General features: G+C 44.8%; 1 protein-coding gene across 1 annotated transcript; it reads left to right on the top strand.

Moving 5' to 3' along the window:
* Positions 1-801: 801 nt before the first annotated feature.
* On the top strand, positions 802-1765 carry LOC125721553 (G-protein coupled receptor family C group 5 member B-like). The gene has a single exon (XM_048997524.1). The coding sequence runs from the start codon at positions 842-844 to the stop codon at positions 1751-1753; it is 912 nt and encodes a 303-aa protein (XP_048853481.1). The 5' UTR covers positions 802-841; the 3' UTR covers positions 1754-1765.
* The last annotated feature ends 21482 nt before the right edge of the window (positions 1766-23247 follow it).

Raw genomic sequence — 23247 nt, 5'->3', positions numbered from 1 at the left:
AAACATTAGGTATTGGTAATATTACTGGACAAAAATATATCGTTATTGGTGTCCACCAAAGTTTCCAGCACTAGCTACAAGAAATGAGATTGAATGCATTTGCTCGTTTTTATTTGTATTTATTTTTTTAAAAGTTTCTTGCATTATATCCGTGCTTTTTAAAGGTTATATCTCAATTTTTCAAAAGTAAACACAAAAAGGATTACACTTAATGCCCCCACCCTATTTAGAACGTTAGGCGTTCCATTACGTAAAAATGCAGTACTACGTCATGATGCACGGCTTATAAATAATCTGTTTGATAAGGGAGAAGCAAACACAAACGATTTGTGAGTGCATCGTACGTGTTGTAGGAGCAAGTGAAGCTGAAAGACATTGACAGTTAAGGTAAGGCCTCCCCTTCAAAATGTATACTTCACTTAGATCAAAGGTCTTAAACTAAAAAAAACGCTGGGAGATGCTAAACTCCCGACCGCAAAACGTGCAGACTGGCGGATGTCAATTGCGCTGGAATGACATTACAAGGTTTTAATTTTTCTCTGATATCGGCCGGCCAGATACAGTAATTTCTTTGAGACCCCTGAATTTAAATAATAATTAATTTTTACAATGATGGTGACCTATATAATGTGCCAATTTGCTTGTGAAGTTGTTCAGCTGGTTGACATGGCATTGATTACTGCTTTTTAAGAAAGTGCATGTAGTCTCACACTGCAGAAGTCCATTGCTCAGTTGTCAGCATGCTCAGCGTGTCGCCTGCACAGCAGCAGGCTACATTGCGTTTAATGGACTAATACTTCTTCAACCCATTAAATGATTCCTTTCTCTCTCCCTGCCAGTGATGGCTCCCTCTATCAATCTCTTCACCTTCCTCGTCCTGTCCCTGGTGGGGGGCAGCTCTTCATGGGACGAAGCTTCGCCTTGCGGATCCGGCTCCATCCTGACAAGGCCCTACACGGCCTTGTGTGAGCTGGATGCGGTGTGGGGCTTGGTGGTGGTGGTGGCGGCAGCGGCGGCGGCCCTCGCCTCGCTGATCCTGCTCCTGGTGGTACTGTGTCGCCTGCGGAAGATCACAGAGGCTGAGGAGCGCAGCGGGGTGGCGCCGCTACTCCTGCTGCTCGCTGCCATATTTGGGCTCTGTGGCCTCAGCCTGGGATACATCGCTGAGCACCAAGAGAGCCTCTGCTTCGCCCGGCGTGTCCTGAGGGGGGTGTTGCTTGCTGTCTGCAACACCTGCCTAGTGTTCCAGGGTCTGCGACTGCGCCGGTTGGGACAAGGTGCTCATAGCCCCAGCACAGGTCAACTGATGGGGCTGGCGGTGGCCTTGGCCGTGTTGGATCCGGAGTGGATCCTTCTAGCCACGATGTCCACGTGCCAGCCAGCCTGTGAATACCAGCCGCTGGACTTTGCGCTGGCCACCACGTATGTGCTGGTCCTGCTCCTGGCAGCACTGGTGGGGGCGGCCTGCAGTCTGTGGAGGCAGCAGCCACGGTGGAGGTGCAGGACCACGTGGCTGCTCATAACCTGCCTGGCCTCAGTCCTGCTGTGGGTGGCCTGGATCACCTTCTGCCTGTATGGCAACGCGGCGCTTGGCCTGTCCCCAACATGGGACAACCGGGTACAGGCAGTGGTGCTGCTGGCACAGGCATGGCTGCTCATACTGCTGCACGCTGCTCCTGAGCTCCACGCCACCTTACGGCCCCCGTCCCGCATGAGAGAGGCCAGTTTAGAGGAGGGCCTTTCTCACGTGTAGTTTGGAGCAAACTGGGACTTCGTGTTCAGTGACAACAACTCAGGTATGGTACTTTGTTTTCGCTTCTTTGACCTACTCTGTGACTCTGTGTGTACTTGAGAGAGAGCATAGCCCTCGCTCTTTCCTCACATGGAGCCCCTACTGGAAGTCTGTGGAACAGCAGCATATAAACAAGGTCTATGGACCTTTCCCTGTAACACAGATCTCACTTGAGCAGAGCTTAGGTACCATGGCTGCATGTGCCCCCCCCCCCCCCCAACAATCCCAATAAAAAATGTGAAGTATGACTACTGCACTGCTGAAGGATGTTTACATGATCAATATCTGTCTCTCTCCTGCAGGTGTCCTCCCCAGCCCCCAGGAAACACTACATTTTAAATAAATTATATATATATATATCATCTCTGGAAGTGGTGTGTTTTTTTACGGTTAAGAAGTTGAGAAACATTCAATGGTCATCATCATACCATATATCAGTAGCTCAGCCACTGGTCAGTTCCTTCACTCTACTGTTACAGACTTTCATAAAAACATTTTTTTAATGTGGGTGTTTTACCTGTGTGATATGCTTGCCTTTTGTACTTTATGAAGGACATAAAATAGAATTTAATTTTTACATTATATTACTCATACAACAGGCGGCATGGTCCTGCAGTGGTTAGCACTGTTGCCTCACACCTCTGGGACCCGGGTTCGAGTCTCCGCCTGTGTCACATGTGTGTGGAGTTTGCATGTTCTCCCCATATCGTCGTGGGGTTTCCTCCAGGTACTCCGGTTTCCCCCCACAGCCCAAAAACATGCTGAGGCTAATTGGAGTTGGTAAATTGCCCATAGGTGTGCATGTGTGAGTGAATGGTGTGTGAGTGTGCCCTGCGATGGGCTGGCCCCCCATCCTGGGTTGTTCCCTGCTTCGTGCCCATTGCTTCCGGGATAGGCTCCAGACGCCCGTGACCCAGTAGGATAAGCGGTTTGGAAAATGGATGGATGGATGGATGATGATGATGCGTAACTTTCCAATGAGCCCCCCCCCCCCCCCCACTTGTAACTGCCCTCAATCACGAACACAAGTTGATCTCCGATCACGGGCATTTATTCGCATATCCATCCGGTCAGGCATGCCATGAAAACTAGATAAAAAAAGCACATAAATCATAAAATTAATCAGCAAAAACACAGGCATCCTCCTAAAAATAACCAAAGACAAACAAGAATACAGCTCGCTCACGCCATTAACTTGCAAATTGGACATAAAATCTCATACCTCATTGGCCGTGATAATTCAAGAGGAGTTAAAGAAAGAAAACTTATGACTGCAGCTTATACAATAACTCCAATCTCCATGAATATTGACACTTATAAATTAAAACACTTTCTCTGCCGCATAACACGTCCCGCGTTTACCTGAGCGAAACGAAAATGTCACCAGCAAAACTGACCAGACCGCAACTCAAACGCCAGATTAGTTCCTCTATAGAAATACTAGAAAGCTCCTTACAAACGTATGCCTTTAATTATAATCATGTTAATTACTAAATTCTTCATTTAAATCAAATAATGCTACGGATTCAGTTATGTTTATATCATTCTTATATTTAAATTAATTAAATAAATTTAAAGCAGCATAACTGATCCTAACGGCAATTACACTCCTCCGTCTATTAGTTTTTAAGTTAGGGCACTGTCTTATTATTTAATTTAGGTTTACATTCATTCGGTTTACATGTGCAGCATTTAACAGACGCTTCTATACAAAATGACTTCAATTTCTTAACTACTATATAACGTGGTAACATCATCAAAATCACACTTTAGCTAGTTGATTTTTTAAAGACTGAACTGCACTTTAAAGTGTGACCAAGTGCTACTCTGTACTTCTGTACTACTGGTAGAATCTGGAGGCCGTTAGCTGGGAAAGATGAAAAGAATTAAGGTATGAACATTATGTAGTGAAGGCTTTGCAAATAAATCTGCTGATCAGCTGGCTGTCATGACTTTCACAGTCACAAATAATCCATGTTGTTGCACATTTAAAGCTATGCATAAGATTACATTTGCCATGGCTGAGACTGAATCACTTTCAATCACTACATGATGGTTATTAGGCATTTAATTACTAGCGGCTGTCAGTGATTGTTAATTGCTGTATAGTAACTTGGGAGAATGACACTGTGGATGCTGGAGCAACCGATTCTGTGTGCAGACTCACCCCTTTAATACGATGACAGTGTAGTTCTGCTTTAGCGGGATGATTACTGTGCATCTGGTGACAAAGATTTCCGATGGATAATTTAAAACCCAAGTACTGGAATACTTTGCCAAACAGAACATCCTGATGAGCAAATTAATTTCATTATGAAACTTTAAAATAAAAGTTATTTTTGGTGATGGTAACTTTCAATTCCCCACGATTCCCCAGTTCCAGTCCTGCAGGCCTAGTCTGCACCCAGATTTTAATACTCAAACACCTTATTCAGCTCACCAGCCAATTGCCAGGTTTAGTAGGTGTATTTGACAGGTCCTTGCAAACTGGTTCTCCAGGACTGGAATTGGGGAACCCTGATATATAGCATTATATACTGTATATAAAAAAATTTAATCATAATTGTGGGGTGTATTTTTCTAAATCAGATTTTCAGGAACTGGACTGATGTTTTTGTTTGTGTCATTTTTTTTTTTAAATATATGTATCATACTACTGTGTTTATTTCTCCCACAGTAAAATAAAGGACATTCTTTTTTGTCAAGAAGAGCAAATAAAGCTGAACAATGCATCATTGAAGTAATATAGTTTGTCCGTTTTATCAGTACAGATGCAACTTAATTGTGAAGTTGGACTTTACTTAGGAATACCATTTCTATGCTGTTATACTCGTATGGGTCATTTGTCTTTGTTGTGTAGCTGTTAATTGTCTCCAAATATCATAAACTCTACTTCAGAGAAAATGAAGCTCTGATAACAGTGTGTGAATTGCATGTTTGTGGTGTTCTGCTTTCCATGTACAGTTGAAGTGCTTTTCATACATTTGTTATTAATTCATTTTGGGTAACTTGGGAAATTCATGTTTAAAATCAGTTTTTTAAACAAGCCTGGCTCTGAGCACATAACATTTTGCATTTATACATTTATAGTGTCACTTGTTTGCATTTTTTTCCCCTTATATAACATGTGGTAACATCATCAAAATCGCACTTTAGCTAGTTGATTTTTTAAAGACTGAACTGCACTTTAAAGTGTGACCAAGTGCTACTCTGTACTTCTGTACTACTGGTAGAATCTGGAGGCCATTAGCTGGGAAAGATGAAAAGAATTGAGGTATGAACATTATGTAGTGAAGGCTTTGCAAATAAATTTGCCGATCAGCTGGCTGTCATGACTTTCACAGTCACAAATAATCCATGTTGTTGCACATTTAAAAACGATGTCTATGAATAGATATGAAGGTGATCAAAAGGCTACAAAAAACACTGACAAATCCTGACAATCCCCAGTCATAGCAACTACTTTTGAAAGGCCAATACATCAAAATGTATTAGAAAAAATATTGTAGGTCAATGAAACGTGTCCCACCCCAGTGGTTAAATGACACAGAATTTGATGCACTCCCCAAAGGTGTGGCCCCAAGTAAAAATACCAAGTTTGGCCTCAAACGACCAAAGAATTGCTGAGATATGTTAATACACAGTGATTGGCGGCATCACCATCAAAATCATTTGAATGTGATGGACAAATCGCTTTGCAAGTCAAAAGTTCCTCAGGTTTCACTTATGAGGCTGGGTACTAAGACTATCTGTTGGGGAAAGCGCCCGGCGTTTCCACCCCAACTCCACATTTATGAGACACACACAGGTTACAGTTTTACTTACAAGGGTACCCACACTCTCTGCAATGCAAACTACAGCAGAATGTGTTACAAAGGGTGGTTCCCCTTGGCTTCTTTATTTATAGTCAATGGGGGGCGCAAGAGAGGGAAGTGAGATTCTTATCTAAGTAGGCAGCTGTTAACCACTTACTTAGAGTACAATAGCTAAGAGTATGTGGCTAGAAGATAAGAAATAACGTATACATATATATTTACACTCATTGCTGATCATACAGAAATGATTAACAACTGTTTCTTCAACCTAACAGTCCCTCCTGTTTATCATGACAGTATGATCAGAAGCATCAACATTGTACAAGTTGCAAAAGCACTTTAGGTACAACCTTCATTTAGACCACATTGTCATTATCCTGGAAAACATTTAATTCCGTTTCTTCAGGTCCGAGCCCTGCACGGGTGCTTTCGGCTCGGCCATCATTATGAATTATATGTCTTCTTCATCGCCATCGCTGGAAACAGGCTCTGTCTCTATAGTTTGGGTAAGGGAGAGAAACATTGTACTGCGTGTCCGAAAAGCAGCATTAAGAGCTTGATTAATAAACATTTTCAAACATGGTATAACAGTAATAAAACAACAGAAAAATAAAATGAAAAACAAAAGAAGAGGTAGGCATGTTTTCATCAGTATTGACCACCATGTTCCTGTAATAAACCAGTCTAACCAGGATGAGGAGGACTGCGGTCGACTGTCCATGGCCATCACTTTTTGTAAGTTTCGGAGGCGGTCTAAGGCAGATGTCATATTGGGTGAGTGCACATTGTCAGGTTTGTAAGTGCAGCACGTTTGGTTCAGGAGGACACATACTCCTCCTTGTGCAGCTGTCAGTAGGTCTAATGCCATACGATTCTGGATTACCATCTGTCTGGTTATGTCTAATTGTTCATTTTGTTTTTGGTTAATCAGTATCGAATCATTCATAAATAGACCTAGTCTATAATTTAGAGTTTCTACGCGTAGCATGAGTTTTCCGATTCCTAGCCCAGGGAACAGGGCCAGCATAACTTTACTTGTCTCCAGATCCTTTAACGGATACAGAGAAGGGTTAGACCCTCGGGTCATCATTCGAGATGATTCCCCTCCTCCTATTTGTCGTCTATTTACAGCTGGAACTGGTGCAGGCGCAATCATTGGAATTTGTGGGGGCAGTAAAGGAACTGGAGCGGCGGAAGATTTTGTTGCCGTCTCCTCATCTAGTGTGATTAAAGTCGCCTGTAATTTTTTCTCCTTATTTCCCTTTTTTTGCTGTCTTTTATTATCTCTTAATTTACTCTGTTCTAACCATGCATCAGAAAAAACATATTCTTTTTTCTGTCTTTACTTTCTTTCTTATTGGTAGTCTGTAACATCTCCAGTTTTAAGTTTCCCTGTAATTTTAATATATCTGGAGTGTGGAGTTTTCCTTCAAACCCATGTTTTTTCCTCCATCTCTGACTACTTATTTGTCCTGATCCTGGCTTATATCCTTCCATAAACTTCTCATCTCCCTCTAGTTCCATTTGTTTACTTTGATTCTTCCCCATTGTTACCTTTTAATGGATACACTACAAAAAATAAAAAATCCTAAAAGCAAGTCTCTGGCATGAGACCTCAGGAGGACACCAACACGGCCTTCTACTGCTCACTATTAGAGCAGCGGTGTTAGTTTTCAGGGATGAAACCCGTCCTTAATCCTTCAGTCACCAGTATGTTGTTGCTTTTAGGGTGGATCGTGTAGGTTAATCTAAAACCTATAAAAACACATCCACATACATCAATATATATATTTCCAATAACGCTTACTTTCTCTCCCGGTTAATTTCGGCTAACCTCAACCACATGCATGTCTTGGCCACCTACTTATTTAGGTGCCGTATCTCTCACTTGGCCACCTACTCACTTAGGTGCCATATCTCTCACCTGTATAGTGTGCTCTCTGATCCGTCACCGAGGTCCTTCAGACATCACCAGACGTCGAGCGCAGTTCTAACCACCGGCCTGATGACGAATTCACATCACAGGTCTTTCTTGCACCCGACTTCGAGTGGCTGTCGACAGACTTCGGTGTCGCTTCTCTCGGCGTACTGGAGACGTCTTCGGGGTTCCTCGGATCCGGCTCGAAGGACCAAATTCTATGTTGGGGAAAGCGCCCGGCGTTTCCACCCCAACTCCACATTTATGAGACACACACAGGTTACAGTTTTACTTGCAAGGGTACCCACACTCTCTGCAATGCAAACTACAGCAGAATGTGTTACAAAGGGTGGTTCCCCTTGGCTTCTTTATTTATAGTCAATGGGGGGCGCAAGAGAGGGAAGTGAGATTCTTATCTAAGTAGGCAGCTGTTAACCACTTACTTAGAGTACAATAGCTAAGAGTATGTGGCTAGAAGATAAGAAATAACGTATACATATATATTTACACTCATTGCTGATCATACAGAAATGATTAACAACTGTTTCTTCAACCTAACATTTATTTAATTAATTTAAATATAAGAATGATTTAAACATAACTGAATCCACAGCATTATTTGATTTAAATGAAGAATTTAGTAATTAACATAATTATAATTAAAGGCATACGTTTGTAAGGAGCTTTCTAGTATTTCTATAGAGGAACTAATCTGGCGTTTGAGTTGTGGTCTGGTCAGTTTTGCTGGTGACATTTTCGTTTCGATCAGGTAAGCGCGGGACTTGTTATGAGGCTGAGAACGTGTTTTAATTTATAAGTGTCAATATTCATGGAGATTAGAGTTATTGTATAAGCTGCAGTCATAAGTTTTATTTCTTTAACTCCTCTTGAATTATCACGGCCAATGAGGTATGAGATTTTATGTCCAATTTGCGAGTTAATGGCGTGAGCGAGCTGTATTCTTGTTTGTCTTTGGTTATTTTTAGGAGAATGCCTGTGTTTTTGCTGATTAATTTTATGATTTATGTGCTTTTTTTATCTAGTTCTCACGGCATGCTCGACCAAACAGATATGTGAATAAATGCCCGTGATCAGAGATCAACTTGTGTTCGTTATTGAGGGGAGTTACAAGTGGAGGGGGCGCCGCGGTGGCCTCATAGGAAAGTTACGTATCATCATCGTCATCATCGTCATCATCATCATCGTCATCATCATCATCCATCCATCCATCCATTTTCCAAACCGCTTATCCTACTGGGTCACGGGGGTCTGGAGCCTATCCCAGAAGCAATGGGCACGAGGCAGGGAACAACCCAGGATGGGGGGCCAGCCCATCGCAGGGCACACTCACACACCATTCACACACACATGCATTCCTCCGGGCAATTTAGCAAGTCCAATTAGCCTCAGCATGTTTTTGGACTGTGGGGGGAAACCGGAGTACCCGGAGGAAACCCCACGACGACATGGGGAGAACATGCAAACTCCACACACATGTGACTGCGGAGACTCGAACCCGGGTCCCAGAGGTGTGAGGCCACAGTGCTAACCACTGCACCACCATGCCGCCCCATCATCATTATTATTATTATTATTATTATTATTATTATTACTACTACTATGTAATAGGCTTTGCTAAGCAGGTAAATTCATGTGGACTTGTTCTTTTCATATTAAGACATTAATACCAACTAGTTTTAAGAATAGTGGAATGTTACACTTTTTCTCTTTCGTTTGTGGCGCCCCCCCTGGATGGATGTCGCCCTTAGCATTTGCCTATATTGCCTATGCCACGGGCCGCCCTGACTTTAGCCAAAGAGAGTCTCTTCTCATTTTGAGTCTATTTTAAGAAAAAAAATTGCTTTTTCAAGACACTTGATGTTCTTTGTTTGATCCCTGTCTTTATTTTGCTGGTTCTTTGCAGCAGAAAACTTAAGGTAATTTCTAGAGTGTAGTATGGACAATTTCATTCATTTTGCTTGTTGTTTGTTTTCAGCAAAACATTAATGTAATTTCTACCCTCCAATTAAGAAAAAAAATCTTTGTGAAAGTTTTTATTGCCGTGTAAAATGTACGATGTACAGTGGTAAGGGAATGTGATCTCTACATGTTGGTTAATGACATGCATGTATGTTTGCGTCATTTCATTTCTTGGTAAGACATTTTATTATGAATTTATCCTTGAGTGAACTAAGTATGCTTAATAAAAGTTTGCCTATTTCCAGTTACTTAATGACCCGTACCAATAATAATTGATAGTTTGTTAATTAATGATAATTTCATGACTTTACTTGATGGGGCACATCATTATTAACTAATTGATGAAGTAAGTATGTAATTAAAAGTAAAATATGTGTAACAGAGAATGTAGCAATCTAGATCATGGGTATGTGAATGAGAAGCCAAAATTGCCTGTTTTTTGTGTTGGTGGCAGTTGACTATAGTTTGACTTAAAGCAGACGTTTCTGTACAGAACTGCTCCAAGACCTTTGTTTTTGTGCCTTTCCATGTAGCTGATGTGGAACCGTTAAGGGCTGAGTACCAAGTATCTTCCTGTACTAACACATCAAAGCTGCTCTGCACCCTCACAAAGGCTTAAGGTATGATATCTGCAGAAAATCCATCCATTTTCCAAACTGCTTATCCTTCTGGGTCACGGGGGTCCGGAGCCTATCCCGGAAGCAATGGGCACGAGGCAGGGAACAACCCAGGATGGGGGGCCAGCCCATCGCAGGGCACACTCACACACCAGTCACTCACACTTGCACTCCTACGGGCAATTTAGTAACTCCAGTTAGCCTCAGCATGTCTTTGGACTGTGGGGGGAAACTGGAGTACCCGGAGGACCCCCCACGACGACACGGGGAGAACATGTCTGCAGAAAATCTCCCTGGAAATCACCAACTTAGGGCACCGTCTTTAGGTTTACATTCATTCGGTTTACATATGCAGCATTTAACAGATGCTTTTATCCCAAATGATTCCTATTTCCTAACTACAGGGGACAGTCTGGCTGGAGCCACTTGGGGTTAAGGGTCTTGCTCAGGGACCCAATGGTGGTAGTGCTGGACATAGGTTTCAAACCCACCATCACCTGTTAGCCCAGCGGCGAGTATCCTACCACTAGGCCACCACCACCATCTTTAGGTAAAACAACAGAGCAATAGACAATATTGTATTAATTACTAATTAAGTATTATTATTATTTTTTTTGTCAGAAATGTGTTAGTAGGTAAGAAAGACATTAAGTAATGCTTAATCTTGTATGACTTCATTGGGTGTTTAGGGGCATGCTTCAAGATTTACTGATGTGTACATTGTTAATAAATGCATTAACTCATGGTTACTTTGGCATTCATTTATTAATATATGCTTATTTGTTGACCAGTATTGTAAAGTGTTATGGACAAACCTGTCTCTGCCCTGGCCTCACTGAGGTCCATTTTGAAGTGAAGCTCCTCACCAGAATTTTTCACAACACTTTCTCTGAAGAGCTTTACAACCTCTAGTAGATCACTTACCTTCTTCCATCCAACCATCCATCCATCCATTTTCCAAACTGCTTATCCTACTGGGTCGTGGGGGGTCCGGAGCCTATCCCGGAAGCAATGGGCACGAAGCAGGGAACAACCCAGGATGGGGGGCCAGCCCATCGCAGGGCACACTCACAGACTATTCACTCACACATGCACATTTAGCCACTCCAATTAGCCTCAGCATGTTTTTGGACTCTGGGGGGAAACCGGAGTACCCGGAGGAAACCCCACGACGACATGGGGAGAACATGCAAACTCCACACACATGTGACCCAGGCGGAGACTCGAACCCGGGTCCCAGAGGTGTGAGGCAACAGTGCTAACCACTGCACCACAATACCGCCCCTACCTTCTTCCAATTTGAAATAAATGAAGCCTTTTCAGGTTACTGTAATCAGTTTTACACCACACATTTACAAATGAATGAAAACATGAAAACCGTTGTCTGACTGAATCAGTCACATCTATACAGTCAGTCAAAGGCCATTTGGGCTGCTGCCCCTGTCTGCACTTCGGCTGCTACAGCTGCTGCCCTGTTTCATGGTGTGTAGAACAAATTGAGTTATATCAACATATTTATTCAAGCCAAAGCGTTATTGTGATGCCCGGCTTGTACGATCCTCGTGTGTGCCACGCCCCTGATTATCCACGTGTGGTTCCCTGATTGTACCCAGCTGTGTCTTGTTATTTTGCTTCGTTTGGTGTATTTAAGTCTAAGTCTTGCCTCTACCCCTTGTCTGTCATTGATGTTAGTCGGTGTCGAATGTTCCATGTCCTGAGTTTTTCCCCATTAAATCCCCGTTTACCCTGTATCTTGGCTGTTTTGCCTGCTTTCGCTCGCTCTCCGAACCACCCGATCGCCCATCGACCCATCCCGGGCGTGACAGTTATACATCACAGCTCACCTGAAGCCTTTAAATAAGTGATTCTAAAGGCTGAACTCTGCTTTAAACCCTGGGTGTCTAATGAAACTGCACTTAAGAAAACAAGTACATATTTATAAAACTGCGTGTGCACATGGCTCCACATAACTTGTTTATACTTCACCAAAAACTTGAAAATATACACTTTAAAAAAAGCTCAGTCCCACCCAATACACTCCCACACAATTCAATACAAATAGTTATCAATATTAAGGCATTTGTGCTTTTCTATATGTTGATATACATATAAACAAGTTTGCACATTATTGCACTCCAATTACATTAAATGGAAGATCAAAAAATTGTTTTTAAAAAGGTGTTTATGCAATAGTATAAATTTTATTCCCCCCTTCAAAGTACAGCAGGTGTCTGTGTGTAGGAGATATAAAAACAACTGAAGATTAATTCATAAATAAAAACATCTTAAAAACATTACATTTACAGTTGCTGTAAAATTGGTCTTTTTTGCAGTGTAATAGTTGCCGATCCTTATCACGACCACCACAATTTTTGCAAAGTCCTGAACTATCTGTCAGCTTGGTACAATTTTTATGTAAACGCTTCTTCTTCATGGCTCTATGTGTGTGGAGTTTGCACGTTCCCCCCATGTCGTCGTGGGGTTTCCTCTGAGTACTCCGGTTTCCCCCCATGTCGTCGTGGGGTTTCCTCTGAGTACTCCGGTTTCCCCCCATGTCGTTGTGGGGTTTCCTCTGAGTACTCCGGTTTCCCCCCATGTCGTTGTGGGGTTTCCTCTGAGTACTCCGGTTTCCCCCCATGTCGTTGTGGGGTTTCCTCTGAGTACTCCGGTTTCCCCCCATGTCGTTGTGGGGTTTCCTCTGAGTACTCCGGTTTCCCCCCATGTCGCTGTGGGGTTTCCTCTAAGTGCTCCGGTTTCCCCCCATGTCGTCGTGGGGTTTCCTCTGAGTACTCCGGTTTCCCCCCATGTCGTTGTGGGGTTTCCTCTGAGTACTCCGGTTTCCCCCCATGTCGTTGTGGGGTTTCCTCTGAGTACTCCGGTTTCCCCCCATGTCGTTGTGGGGTTTCCTCTGAGTACTCCGGTTTCCCCCCATGTCGCTGTGGGGTTTCCTCTAAGTGCTCCGGTTTCCCCCCATGTCGTCGTGGGGTTTCCTCTGAGTACTCCGGTTTCCCCCCATGTCGTTGTGGGGTTTCCTCTGAGTACTCTGGTTTCCCCCCATGTCGTTGTGGGGTTTCCTCTGAGTACTCCGGTTTCCCCCCATAGTCCAAAAACATGCTGAGGCTTGGAGTTACCAAACTGCCCACAGGTGTGTGTGTGTGTGTGTGTGTGTGTGTGTGTGTGTGTGTGTGAATAGTGCGTGAGGGTGCCCTGCGATGGGCCAGCGTCCCATACTGGGTTGTTCCCTGACTAGCACCCATAGCCTCTGGAATAGGCTCCAGACCCCCTACAATCCTGAATAGGACAATGAATGGATTCTCTTTTGATACCATAGTCATTGTCCGATAGTCATTACAAATCACGATATCAGCATCGGTCGGGTATGTTAGACTTGGCTGATATTACCGGCTGATGTTAAAACATTATCGAAAAAGCATCCATTTTCTGTATTTGCTTGTCCCATTTGTGGTTGTGTTAATTCATCATTTCATCTGGGTTGCACATTGTTCTTACATTTTCCACAGAATAAAAAAAAATGATGTACAGTGAGGGAAATAATTATTTGACCCCCTGCTGAATTCTTAAGTTGACCCATTAATAAAGAAATGAGAAGTCTGTGTGTTTATTTAAACAGCAAAAGATAGATTATTAACAAAACAAACAAGAAAAAATAATTAGGTAACACTTACAAACCAATTTGTCATTTATCTAGGGAAATAAGTATTTGATCCCTTGTAACACAGGCTTTAGTACTTGGCAGAGTAACTATTGTCGGCAAGCACAGCTGTCAGAGTCTCTTGTAGTTGGTCACCAGGTTTGCACACAGCTCAGCAGGAATATTCATCCACTGCTCTTTGCAGGAACATGGGCCCTCATGAACAGGGGTACTTTGCGAGCACTGCAGGATTTCAAACTAACGGCATAATGTGTAACTGATGGTTTTCATGGTGACTGTGGTCCCTACTGCTTTGAGATAATTAACAAGCTCCTCCTATGTAGCTCTGGGGTTAGCCCTCACCATTCTTAAGATCACTGATACTACTCCAGATGAGATCTTCCTTGGGGTCCCTGACCGAGGGTGATTGACAGTTATATTGTCTTTCTTCCATTTGCAAGTAATTGCATCAACAGTTGTCACTTTCTCACCAAGCTGCTTGCTGATGGTCATGTAGCCCATTCCACCTTTGTGAAGGAAAACAATCTTGTCTCTGATACCATTAGACAGCTCTCTGGTATTTCCCATCTTGATAAATTTGAAGATGTAGACAGGTTAGTGACCCAAGAATACTATATAACAAAGTAATGCCATTAAATATGAATGCTGGCTTGTTATCTGCTAATACTTAACTAAGTACTACTTGTGTTGTGTTAGTGCACATGTTAAGCATTTAACCCCTTGAACTCCTGTCTGGGAATCATCACATGATGACAACCAATGTCTGTGTTAGCTATGATCCAGCTGGATATCAAGGTGAAAATCCCTTTAGTTCCCGTCTGTAATTTGTCAAAAAATGTCACCAAACGTGAAGATGAGGAATCATGTAATGGTGAAAACAACTTTGGACCCGTCTGTTTACAAAAAAAAAAAACACTTTCAGACATCATACTGAAGTGATGTTTTTAGTGTCAAAAAACCCTTTAAACTCCAGAGATTCTACTTGGAAAATATCAGATAATATTAACCTTATAAGACGTGATATTTTTGTTTAGATGCCATATTCTGTCATAAAAATGTTTAGGTTCTTGGTCTTTTGATTGAATATGGTAAAGTAATGAAAACCAGTACAGATATGAAAACACATCAGACCTTTTAATGGTTAATAATAAATAGACTTTATTGTTTTCAGAAGTCATTTTTTATCATGCTTAAGTGAATTTCCATTTAATCACAGTATTTTGTTCATACTGGCTTCTGCCTGGAAGTGTTTACATTACAGCATTTAAGGCCTTTGCTCCATGAATTTTGGACCATTCATCAAAAGAAATCACATCAGTTTTATATGTAATACAGAAATGAACATAATAAAATGTATATAATAAAACATTTCAGTACAATGGTATATTGCGTCTAAGGATAAACATTTTTGTTCATTAGTAGAATTATAAGCTACAGAGACGGACAGATAATTCAGAATTGTGTTTCTCGGAGTTTGCGTTTCTCTGTCTCTCTCTCTTTTTTTTTAATAAAGTACACACAAACTATTACTGAAAATGCCCAGATATGTACTTTCCTCAAAGTGGTAACAAGTCAATTCAATTATAATGAATCGAAAGCCAAATTAAGTTCTGACGGTAAGTCAAGGTAAATGAGTCAGGCGCCATCACGTCATTGCATTAGACTGCGCAGCATTTAAGGTGGACCGGAAAATCCTAATAAGGTGTCACCTTCTTAACACTGCAAACTCTAGTCAAGGAAATAGGCACTACACACTGCTAAAAGTTATGGAAGTCTGTAGATGACATGTATAAACTTTTTTTTTCTTTTCGTTATCTCGAGATCACTTATTTTTCTCGTGATCTCGACGTAACCAAAGTCGTTATCTCGAGATCACGACTTATTTTTTTCATATATTTTTTAAGCCGGTAGCCATGGAGAGGTCCCGGACTCTCCGGTTGGTTGATAATGAAACTGACTACTCGTTCATACCTCGATATTTCCCACAGTTTGAAGTCTAACTTGGTTTTACAAACAAGTGCAAAATGCTTTTACTTTACTGGGCAATATACACTTTTACTTTTCCTGTAACCTTTGGACAAAGGTACTTTAGATTCCTGTGCAGAGATTTTATATTTTATTTTATTTAAAAAACAAGTAATTTATTTATTCTAATGTTTAGCAGTGCAGTAATTTGTCTTACACTTAATTCCCATTTCTATACTTATATTGTATTGTTCTTGTCTGCGTGTTTATATGTGATTGTGCAGTCGCAATGTGAGCAATTTCCTCCGGGATTAATAAAGTCTAATGATTATGATTCTGATTGGGACAGTCCACGATCTAAGTAAAATCTGATGCATTCGTCCATGAGGATAATACTGAACCTCGAGATCATGGGAAAGTGACACGGGTTATCTCGACATCACAAGAAAAAAGTCGTGATCTCGAGATAATGAAAAGAAAAAAATATGCATGTCCTCTACAGACTTCCGTAAAAAGTTACCCCCCGTAACTATCCTTCCTCGCCCTCAAAACACATACTGCCGCAGCCTAAAAACCTCATCAACGCACAGCCACATACACATTCACATGAAGTTCGGCTTTTTAAAGGACGTTAACTTGCCCTGGAATGAAGTAACACCAGCGTCCCCGGGAGAGGATCCGCCCCGCTGTGACACACCGACCACAAGTCCCGGCTTCAAAGCTCGACCCGCCCCGCTGCCAGTACTACCGACAACACGGAGCCCCATCTTCCCTATACATTTACCCCCCCCCCCCCCCACTGTCTGTACCGGCGGCCGAACTAATATCGGCGACAGCCACACTGCCACCCCCACTTCGAATCGGCAGCCAGTGAAAAAGGGGTCGCTGTGTTAAACAGCCGCACTTCTTACCGCGCACCGGTCCGGCACCCCGTCTCTGAGATACTGAGATCCTGAGATACTCAGTAGACATTCCCCCGCCACCTCCAAATGCATTAGTCATTTACTGGAGGGCAGGTACTCTCCACACCCGCACCACGGGACGAAGCTGATAATTCCTTTTCTGTAAATGAAAGTGAAAGGGATTTAAAGCCAGATTCACCAAGAAACACGAATAAGATTCTGGAATAATACAAAGGCATTTGCATTGCAAGGTAAGAATATAATCAACAGATAAAACTAATAAAAAAAGTATGTTTAACCTGCGGCGTCTGCGGAAAATTTTGATTGGGTGGCCATCAGGGAACGAGTTATATTTATGGGGGCGGCCGCGCCTCACCGTGTCTGTTCTGTGCTTCCGCTTTGAAAATAAAATAGTTTTTTTATTATTATTTTAATGTGGGGTGGTGGCCCCTTAAATCCGCCCCTGTTTAACACACATACTGGGATATAGCAGCAGAATTAGACGCTTATTATAATTCGATACACTGTAAGTGATTGCATGGAGTAAATGAGTTCGCCTTAAATACAATGTTACCTAAACATGGAGCGTGGGACACTATGGGAATAAACTAGACAGTATTTTGAAACTTTACGGTAAGGAGCCCTAAAGTCCCATAGGGTGACTTTTCCACACAAGTTACGCCTATTTACCTTCCTGTAATAAGATCATTTACTATAAATTTGTATGCATCTGTAAGGACTTCAGATACACACAGACACCATATAATGGGCAGAATTATTTTCACATTGGAATGTAATGCAATGAAATTCTTGCTTCTCTTGTATGGGGCACCAAGTGTGAAGTGCTCATTTTCATGCACAAAACACATTCTGTGCCACAATAGCATTATTTAATGACAAAATCATGTAATGCCTTGCTGTGACTGTTCTCAGGTAAATTCCACCAAACCTGTTATACCTGAAATACCTGTTCCTGGAATGTACCTGAGAACTTGTGGCTCATCAGAAGCCAAGTGAGACAGAAACCTATCGGATAGTAGCTCTCTACGACTGGAGCTGGAGATCTTTAGTGTAGCTGGTTTGTGTGAGGTGTGTGACTCAGCAGGTCAGTACCTGTGACCGAAAGATCGCCGTTTTAAATCCCAGGCTGGGCTCTGTATTTAATCAGTCATTTACGTAGTAGCAGGTCAGTACCTGTGACCGTAAAATCGCCGTTTTAAATCCCAGGCGGGTCTCTGTATTTAATCAGTCATTTACGTAGTAGCAGGTCAGTACCTGTGACCGTAAAATCGCCGTTTTAAATCCCAGGCGGGTCTCTGTATTTAATCAGTCATTTACGTAGTAGCAGGTCAGTACCTGTGACCGTAAAATCGCCGTTTTAAATCCCAGGCGGGTCTCTGTATTTAATCAGTCATTTACGTAGTAGCAGGTCAGTACCTGTGACCGTAAAATCGCCGTTTTAAATCCCAGGCTGGGCTCTGTATTTAATCAGTCATTTACGTAGTAGCAGGTCAGTACCTGTGACCGAAAGATCGCCGTTTTAAATCCCAGGCGGGTCTCTGTATTTAATCAGTCATTTACGTAGTAGCAGGTCAGTACCTGTGACCGAAAGATCGCCGTTTTAAATCCCAGGCTGGGCTCTGTATTTAATCAGTCATTTACGGAGTAGCAGTTCAGATAACTAGATGCTACGGAGCCTGTAGGGGGCACGAACAGTGAGGAAAAGTAAACAATGCTTGATTTAGTATTTCCTGGGCATGATAAATTAAATTGAGTGTATGATGTAGTACATCGTGTGCATGAAAAACAAACCCTGTCTGTGGCACAGGGTCTGTGGCACAGGGTCTGTGGCACAGGGTCTGTGGCACAGGGTCTGTGGCACAGGGTCTGTGGCACAGGGTCTGTGGCGTGGGCGTTGTTAGGTCTGATCACTCGGGCCTATAGTATTTTAAGCTGAACACAGAGTATTTTAGCCTCAATGTCGATATTCTTTCAAAAACAAAAACACTCAAGCCGCAGGTAAACTTGACTTAGTCCCTGATCTTTTCAGTAGCTAGAAACTCCCCTGCAAGTAGCCACACAAAGTTGCATTCAGTTCCATGGTGGAAAGACGGGGTTATAGTCAATCAAACCTATAATTTGTGCATGATAATTAACTACCTGTACATTCCACTGAGCCAATATCTGTATAATAATGCATAATCCATCCATCCATCCATTTTCCAACCCACTTATCCTACTGGGTCGCGGGGGGGTCCGGAGCCTATCCTGGAAGCAATGGGCACGAAGCAGGGAACAACCCAGGATAAGGGGGCAGCCCATCGCAAATAATGCAAAATATGTCTCCTATTTCATCTTTGCCTTATTCTACTAGACCTGCCACATGTACACATAACGTTTCAGACAATTCTGTAGCAGAAATGAGGCGGGAAATACACTATTGTCATTCCAACAGCGTCTAGTTCAATGTAAAAGTGTTGATTATTAGATATTGTATTTTTATGTGTTTATTTCATGTTTCACTTTCATGTTCACAGAGACCTCAGCAAGAAACATCTGCTCTGGATCAGCAACAAAATGGAGGAACCTGCTTCGGAAATGAGCCCCTCTGTGGAGCGTAAAACAAAGGCGACTGAGAGGTAGCAGTGTTACAGCCCATTAGCATGCATGTCTCTCTGGGTCTATAGTCAGGCCATAGTCTCCCTTTCCTCCAAAATCAGCCAGTTCTTCTATTTTAGAGGCAACCATCACATCATCCCTCCTACCCAAAACAACCACATATCGTAAGGTGGTAGAGAACAAATAATAGCGCGTCAACGTGAATTCATTATAACGTGACTATTTTTTTTGATGCCATTAATGCGTGTTGAGTCAGATGGCAGCTCGGGAAAAATAATGAAGAGAGAAAAAGGTATTTTGAATGGCAGGTTCAGCTTCAAAACTATGTCAGATGGGTCCATCGACAAGACCAAAGTTATTTGCAGTTACTGTAGATGTGAAATGAGTTACCACCAAAGTACATCCATCCATCCATTTTCCAAACTGCTTATCCTACTGGGTCGCGGGGGGTCCGGAGCCTATCCCGGAAGCAATGGGCATGAGGCAGGGAACAACCCAGGATGGGGGGCCAGCCCATCACAGGGCACACTCACACACCATTCATACGGGCAATTTAGCAACTCCAATTAGCCTCAGCATGTTTTTGGGCTGTACCCGGAGGAAACCCCACGACAACATGGGGAGAACATGCAAACTCCACACACATGTAACCCAGGCAGAGACTCAAACCCGGGTCCCAGAGGTGTGAGGCAACAGTGCTGACCACTGCACCACCATGCTACCCCACCAAAGTACATCTGGTCTTAAATACCATACCAGGTTGTGGCTCTTCTCAGAACGATAGACACATTTGCATTTTCATGTCTTACCATACTTTCATAAATATAAATAATTTATTTATGGGTTAATGTTATTTTTTATTTAGGTATTTATTTAGCTATATATGAGTGAGGCGCTCCGTCGCGCGCTTCTGTGATGTCTTAACTGCCTAATTCATCTTCCTCAAAGTCATTCTCTACGAGAGTCTGTCTCTGGTCAAATGATGTGGTTTCCGGAGTTTTCCTCAGTGTCCAAGATTGGATGTAGGCTTATTAAGTTTATTGGGATTCCTAATTCTTCCTAATAATATACTTTCCGTAGTAAATCAGCACCACACCTACCCAGATCTTCGTAAAATGATTATATTTTCTCCGATTTACATATTATAGCCAGCTGCGTTCGGAGTGCTGAGGACATTTTGTGCTGCTCAGTCAGCACAGTTATAAGTAGGGAAGTGGAGAGTGAAGGGCAGACGAATGCAGAGCCAAATGAACCTGGCCGAGGGTCAATCTTGGGTCAGACATTTAGGATAAAATGGCTTTTTGCTTTAAAAAGGTTGCCGTCTCGGATCTATTCTTAGTTATATGACTAAGTAATATGTAATATTTAGCAGGTCAATGTGCCGATCTGTTGTTGGGTTTTTCTTAAGTGATGAAGGGTATCTGATGACCTTTGGCCAATCTTTGTTGTTGCTTATTGTTGGTAATTGATTTCCAATAATACATGCATACATTTGCATAACGCAATCATGCCTTACCAACTACAATATTGATAAGAATATTAACACCTGAAAAAATCCCTTTACGGTAAATGTTGAATAAATTCATGATTTAATTTGCGATTAATTTTTGATTAACTATGGACAGTTGTGCGATTAATCACAATTAAATATTGTAATCTTTTGATAGCCCTAAAATATGCAAACTAAAAAACTTGAAAAAAGCAACAGCAGCCAAGTCTAGTAACAGAGGCTGTAATTGTCACATCTGTGTGTGGAGCGAGTGAGCAAGGAGTCAGGATTAGGCAGCAGAGGTGCAGGAAACGGGGTTTATTCAGGATGAATAGACACAACGGCAGAAGCCAGGATAACACCTGACACAGAACGGGAAATGAAGACAAGCGCACCATAAAAGGAGACACCAGGGAAACATTGAGCAGAGGAACCCAGGGACCAAGGGGGAGACACAGAGGACGAGGAGCAGAAACAGGAGGCACAAAACAAGGAGGCAGGAAGGTAGAGGATGGGGGAAAATGGGGAGCCCGAGGGAACAGCAGCGAGTGAGGGTTATGGCTGCAGGCGACCATAAGGCCGGAGCTGAAGGGGACCCCGCAAGGGGCGAGGAGAGAGGCGGAGGGAGCCCCAGCCAAGACGAACGAGGGCGAGTCAAGGGCAGGGTGGGTGGGGCCCGTCCCCTGCGCTTGTGTCCACTTCCCTTTCGGGACACTGAAAGATGGGGACCTGGCCAGGATCCACTGTGCTGGGGTGATGGTGAAGTAGTCGTTCCCCTGGAGGGGTCCATTGGGGCCATCCGGAAAATCCCAAGCGGTTCCATTCGAGCTCCTCCTCTCCCTCCATCAAGGAAGGAGGAGCGATGGTCAGGCAGCCTGGGACCTCTTTGAGGACAGGGACTGGAGTCCTGGGAGCAGGTGGTGCCGGAGCTGGGTCAGGAACTGGGGAGACTGGAGCAGGAGGTACAATGGGTGGATCAGGGATGGGTGGAGCAGAAACGGGCTGAGCCGGGACCTCAGGCACGAGCGGAGCAAGGACCTCAGGTGGCGCGTCAGCTGCCGGGGCCAGAGCCTCCGTGGGAGGCGTGTCAGCAGGCGGGGCCGGAGCCTCCGTGGGAGGCGCGTCAGCTGCCGGGGCCGGAGCCTCTGTGGGAGGCGTGTCAGCCGGAGCCTCTGTGGGAGGCGTGTCAGCAGGCGGGCCGGAGCCTCTGTGGGAGGCGTGTCAGCAGGCGGGGCCAGAGCCTCCGTGGGAGGCGCGTCAGCTGCCGGGGCCGGAGCCTCTGTGGGAGGCGTGTCAGCTGGAGCCTCTGTGGAGGCGTGTCAGCCGCCGGGGCCGGAGCCTCTGTGGGAGACGTGTCAGCTGCCGGGGCCGGAGCCTCTGTGGGAGGCGTGTCAGCAGGCGGGCCGGAGCCTCTGTGGGGGGAGGCGTGTCAGCAGGCGGGCCGGAGCCTCTGTGGGAGGTGTGTCAGCTGCCGGGGCCGGAGCCTCTGTGGGAGGCGTGTCAGCAGGTGGCCGGAGCCTCTGTGGGAGGCGTGTCAGCTGCCGGGGCCGGAGCCTCTGTGGGAGGCGTGTCAGCAGCCGGGGCCGGAGCCTCTGTGGGAGACGTGTCAGCAGGCGGGCCGGAGCCTCTGTGGGAGGTGTGTCAGCAGGTGGGCCGGAGCCTCTGTGGGAGGCGTGTCAGCTGCCGGGGCCGGAGCCTCTGTGGGAGGCGTGTCAGCTGCCGGGGCCGGAGCCTCTGTGGGAGGCGTGTCAGCAGGCGGGGCCGGAGCCTCTGTGGGAGGCGTGTCAGCTGCCGGGGCCGGAGCCTCTGTGGGAGGCGTGTCAGCTGCCGGGGCCGGAGCCTCTGTGGGAGGCGTGTCAGCTGCCGGGGCCGGAGCCTCTGTGGGAGGCGTGTCAGCAGGCGGGCCGGAGCCTCTGTGGGAGGCGTGTCAGCTGCCGGGGCCGGAACCTCTGTGGGAGGCGTGTCAGCAGGCGGGGCCGGAGCCTCTGTGGGAGGCGTGTCAGCAGCCGGGGCCGGAGCCTCTGTGGGAGACGTGTCAGCACACGGCCCGGAGCCTCTGTGGGAGGCGTGTCAGCAGCCGGGGCCGGAGCCTCTGTGGGAGGCGTGTCAGCAGGCGGGCCGGAGCCTCTGTGGGAGGCGTGTCAGCTGCTGGGGCCGGAGCCTCTGTGGGAGGCGTGTCAGCTGCTGGGGCCGGAGCCTCTGTGGGAGGCGTGTCAGCAGGCGGGCCGGAGCCTCTGTGGGAGGCGTGTCAGCAGGCGGGGCCGGAGCCTCTGTGGGAGGCGTGTCAGCAGCCGGGGCCGGAGCCTCTGTGGGAGGCGTGTCAGCCTGCGGGGCCAGAGCCTCTGTGGGCGGTGCATCAGCTGCTGGGACTGGAGCCTCTGTGGGCAGGTCAGGCAGGCCAGGAACCGCGGGGGGCAGAACGTCGGCCACCAGGACTGGAACTCATCAGGCAACGCATCAGAGGCCTCTGAGAATAC

Source organism: Brienomyrus brachyistius, unplaced genomic scaffold (genome assembly GCF_023856365.1).
Source record: "Brienomyrus brachyistius isolate T26 unplaced genomic scaffold, BBRACH_0.4 scaffold34, whole genome shotgun sequence".
Lineage (NCBI taxonomy): Eukaryota > Metazoa > Chordata > Actinopteri > Osteoglossiformes > Mormyridae > Brienomyrus > Brienomyrus brachyistius.
Note: the sequence above shows the minus strand (reverse complement) of the source record. Positions and strands in the feature narration are given on the sequence as shown.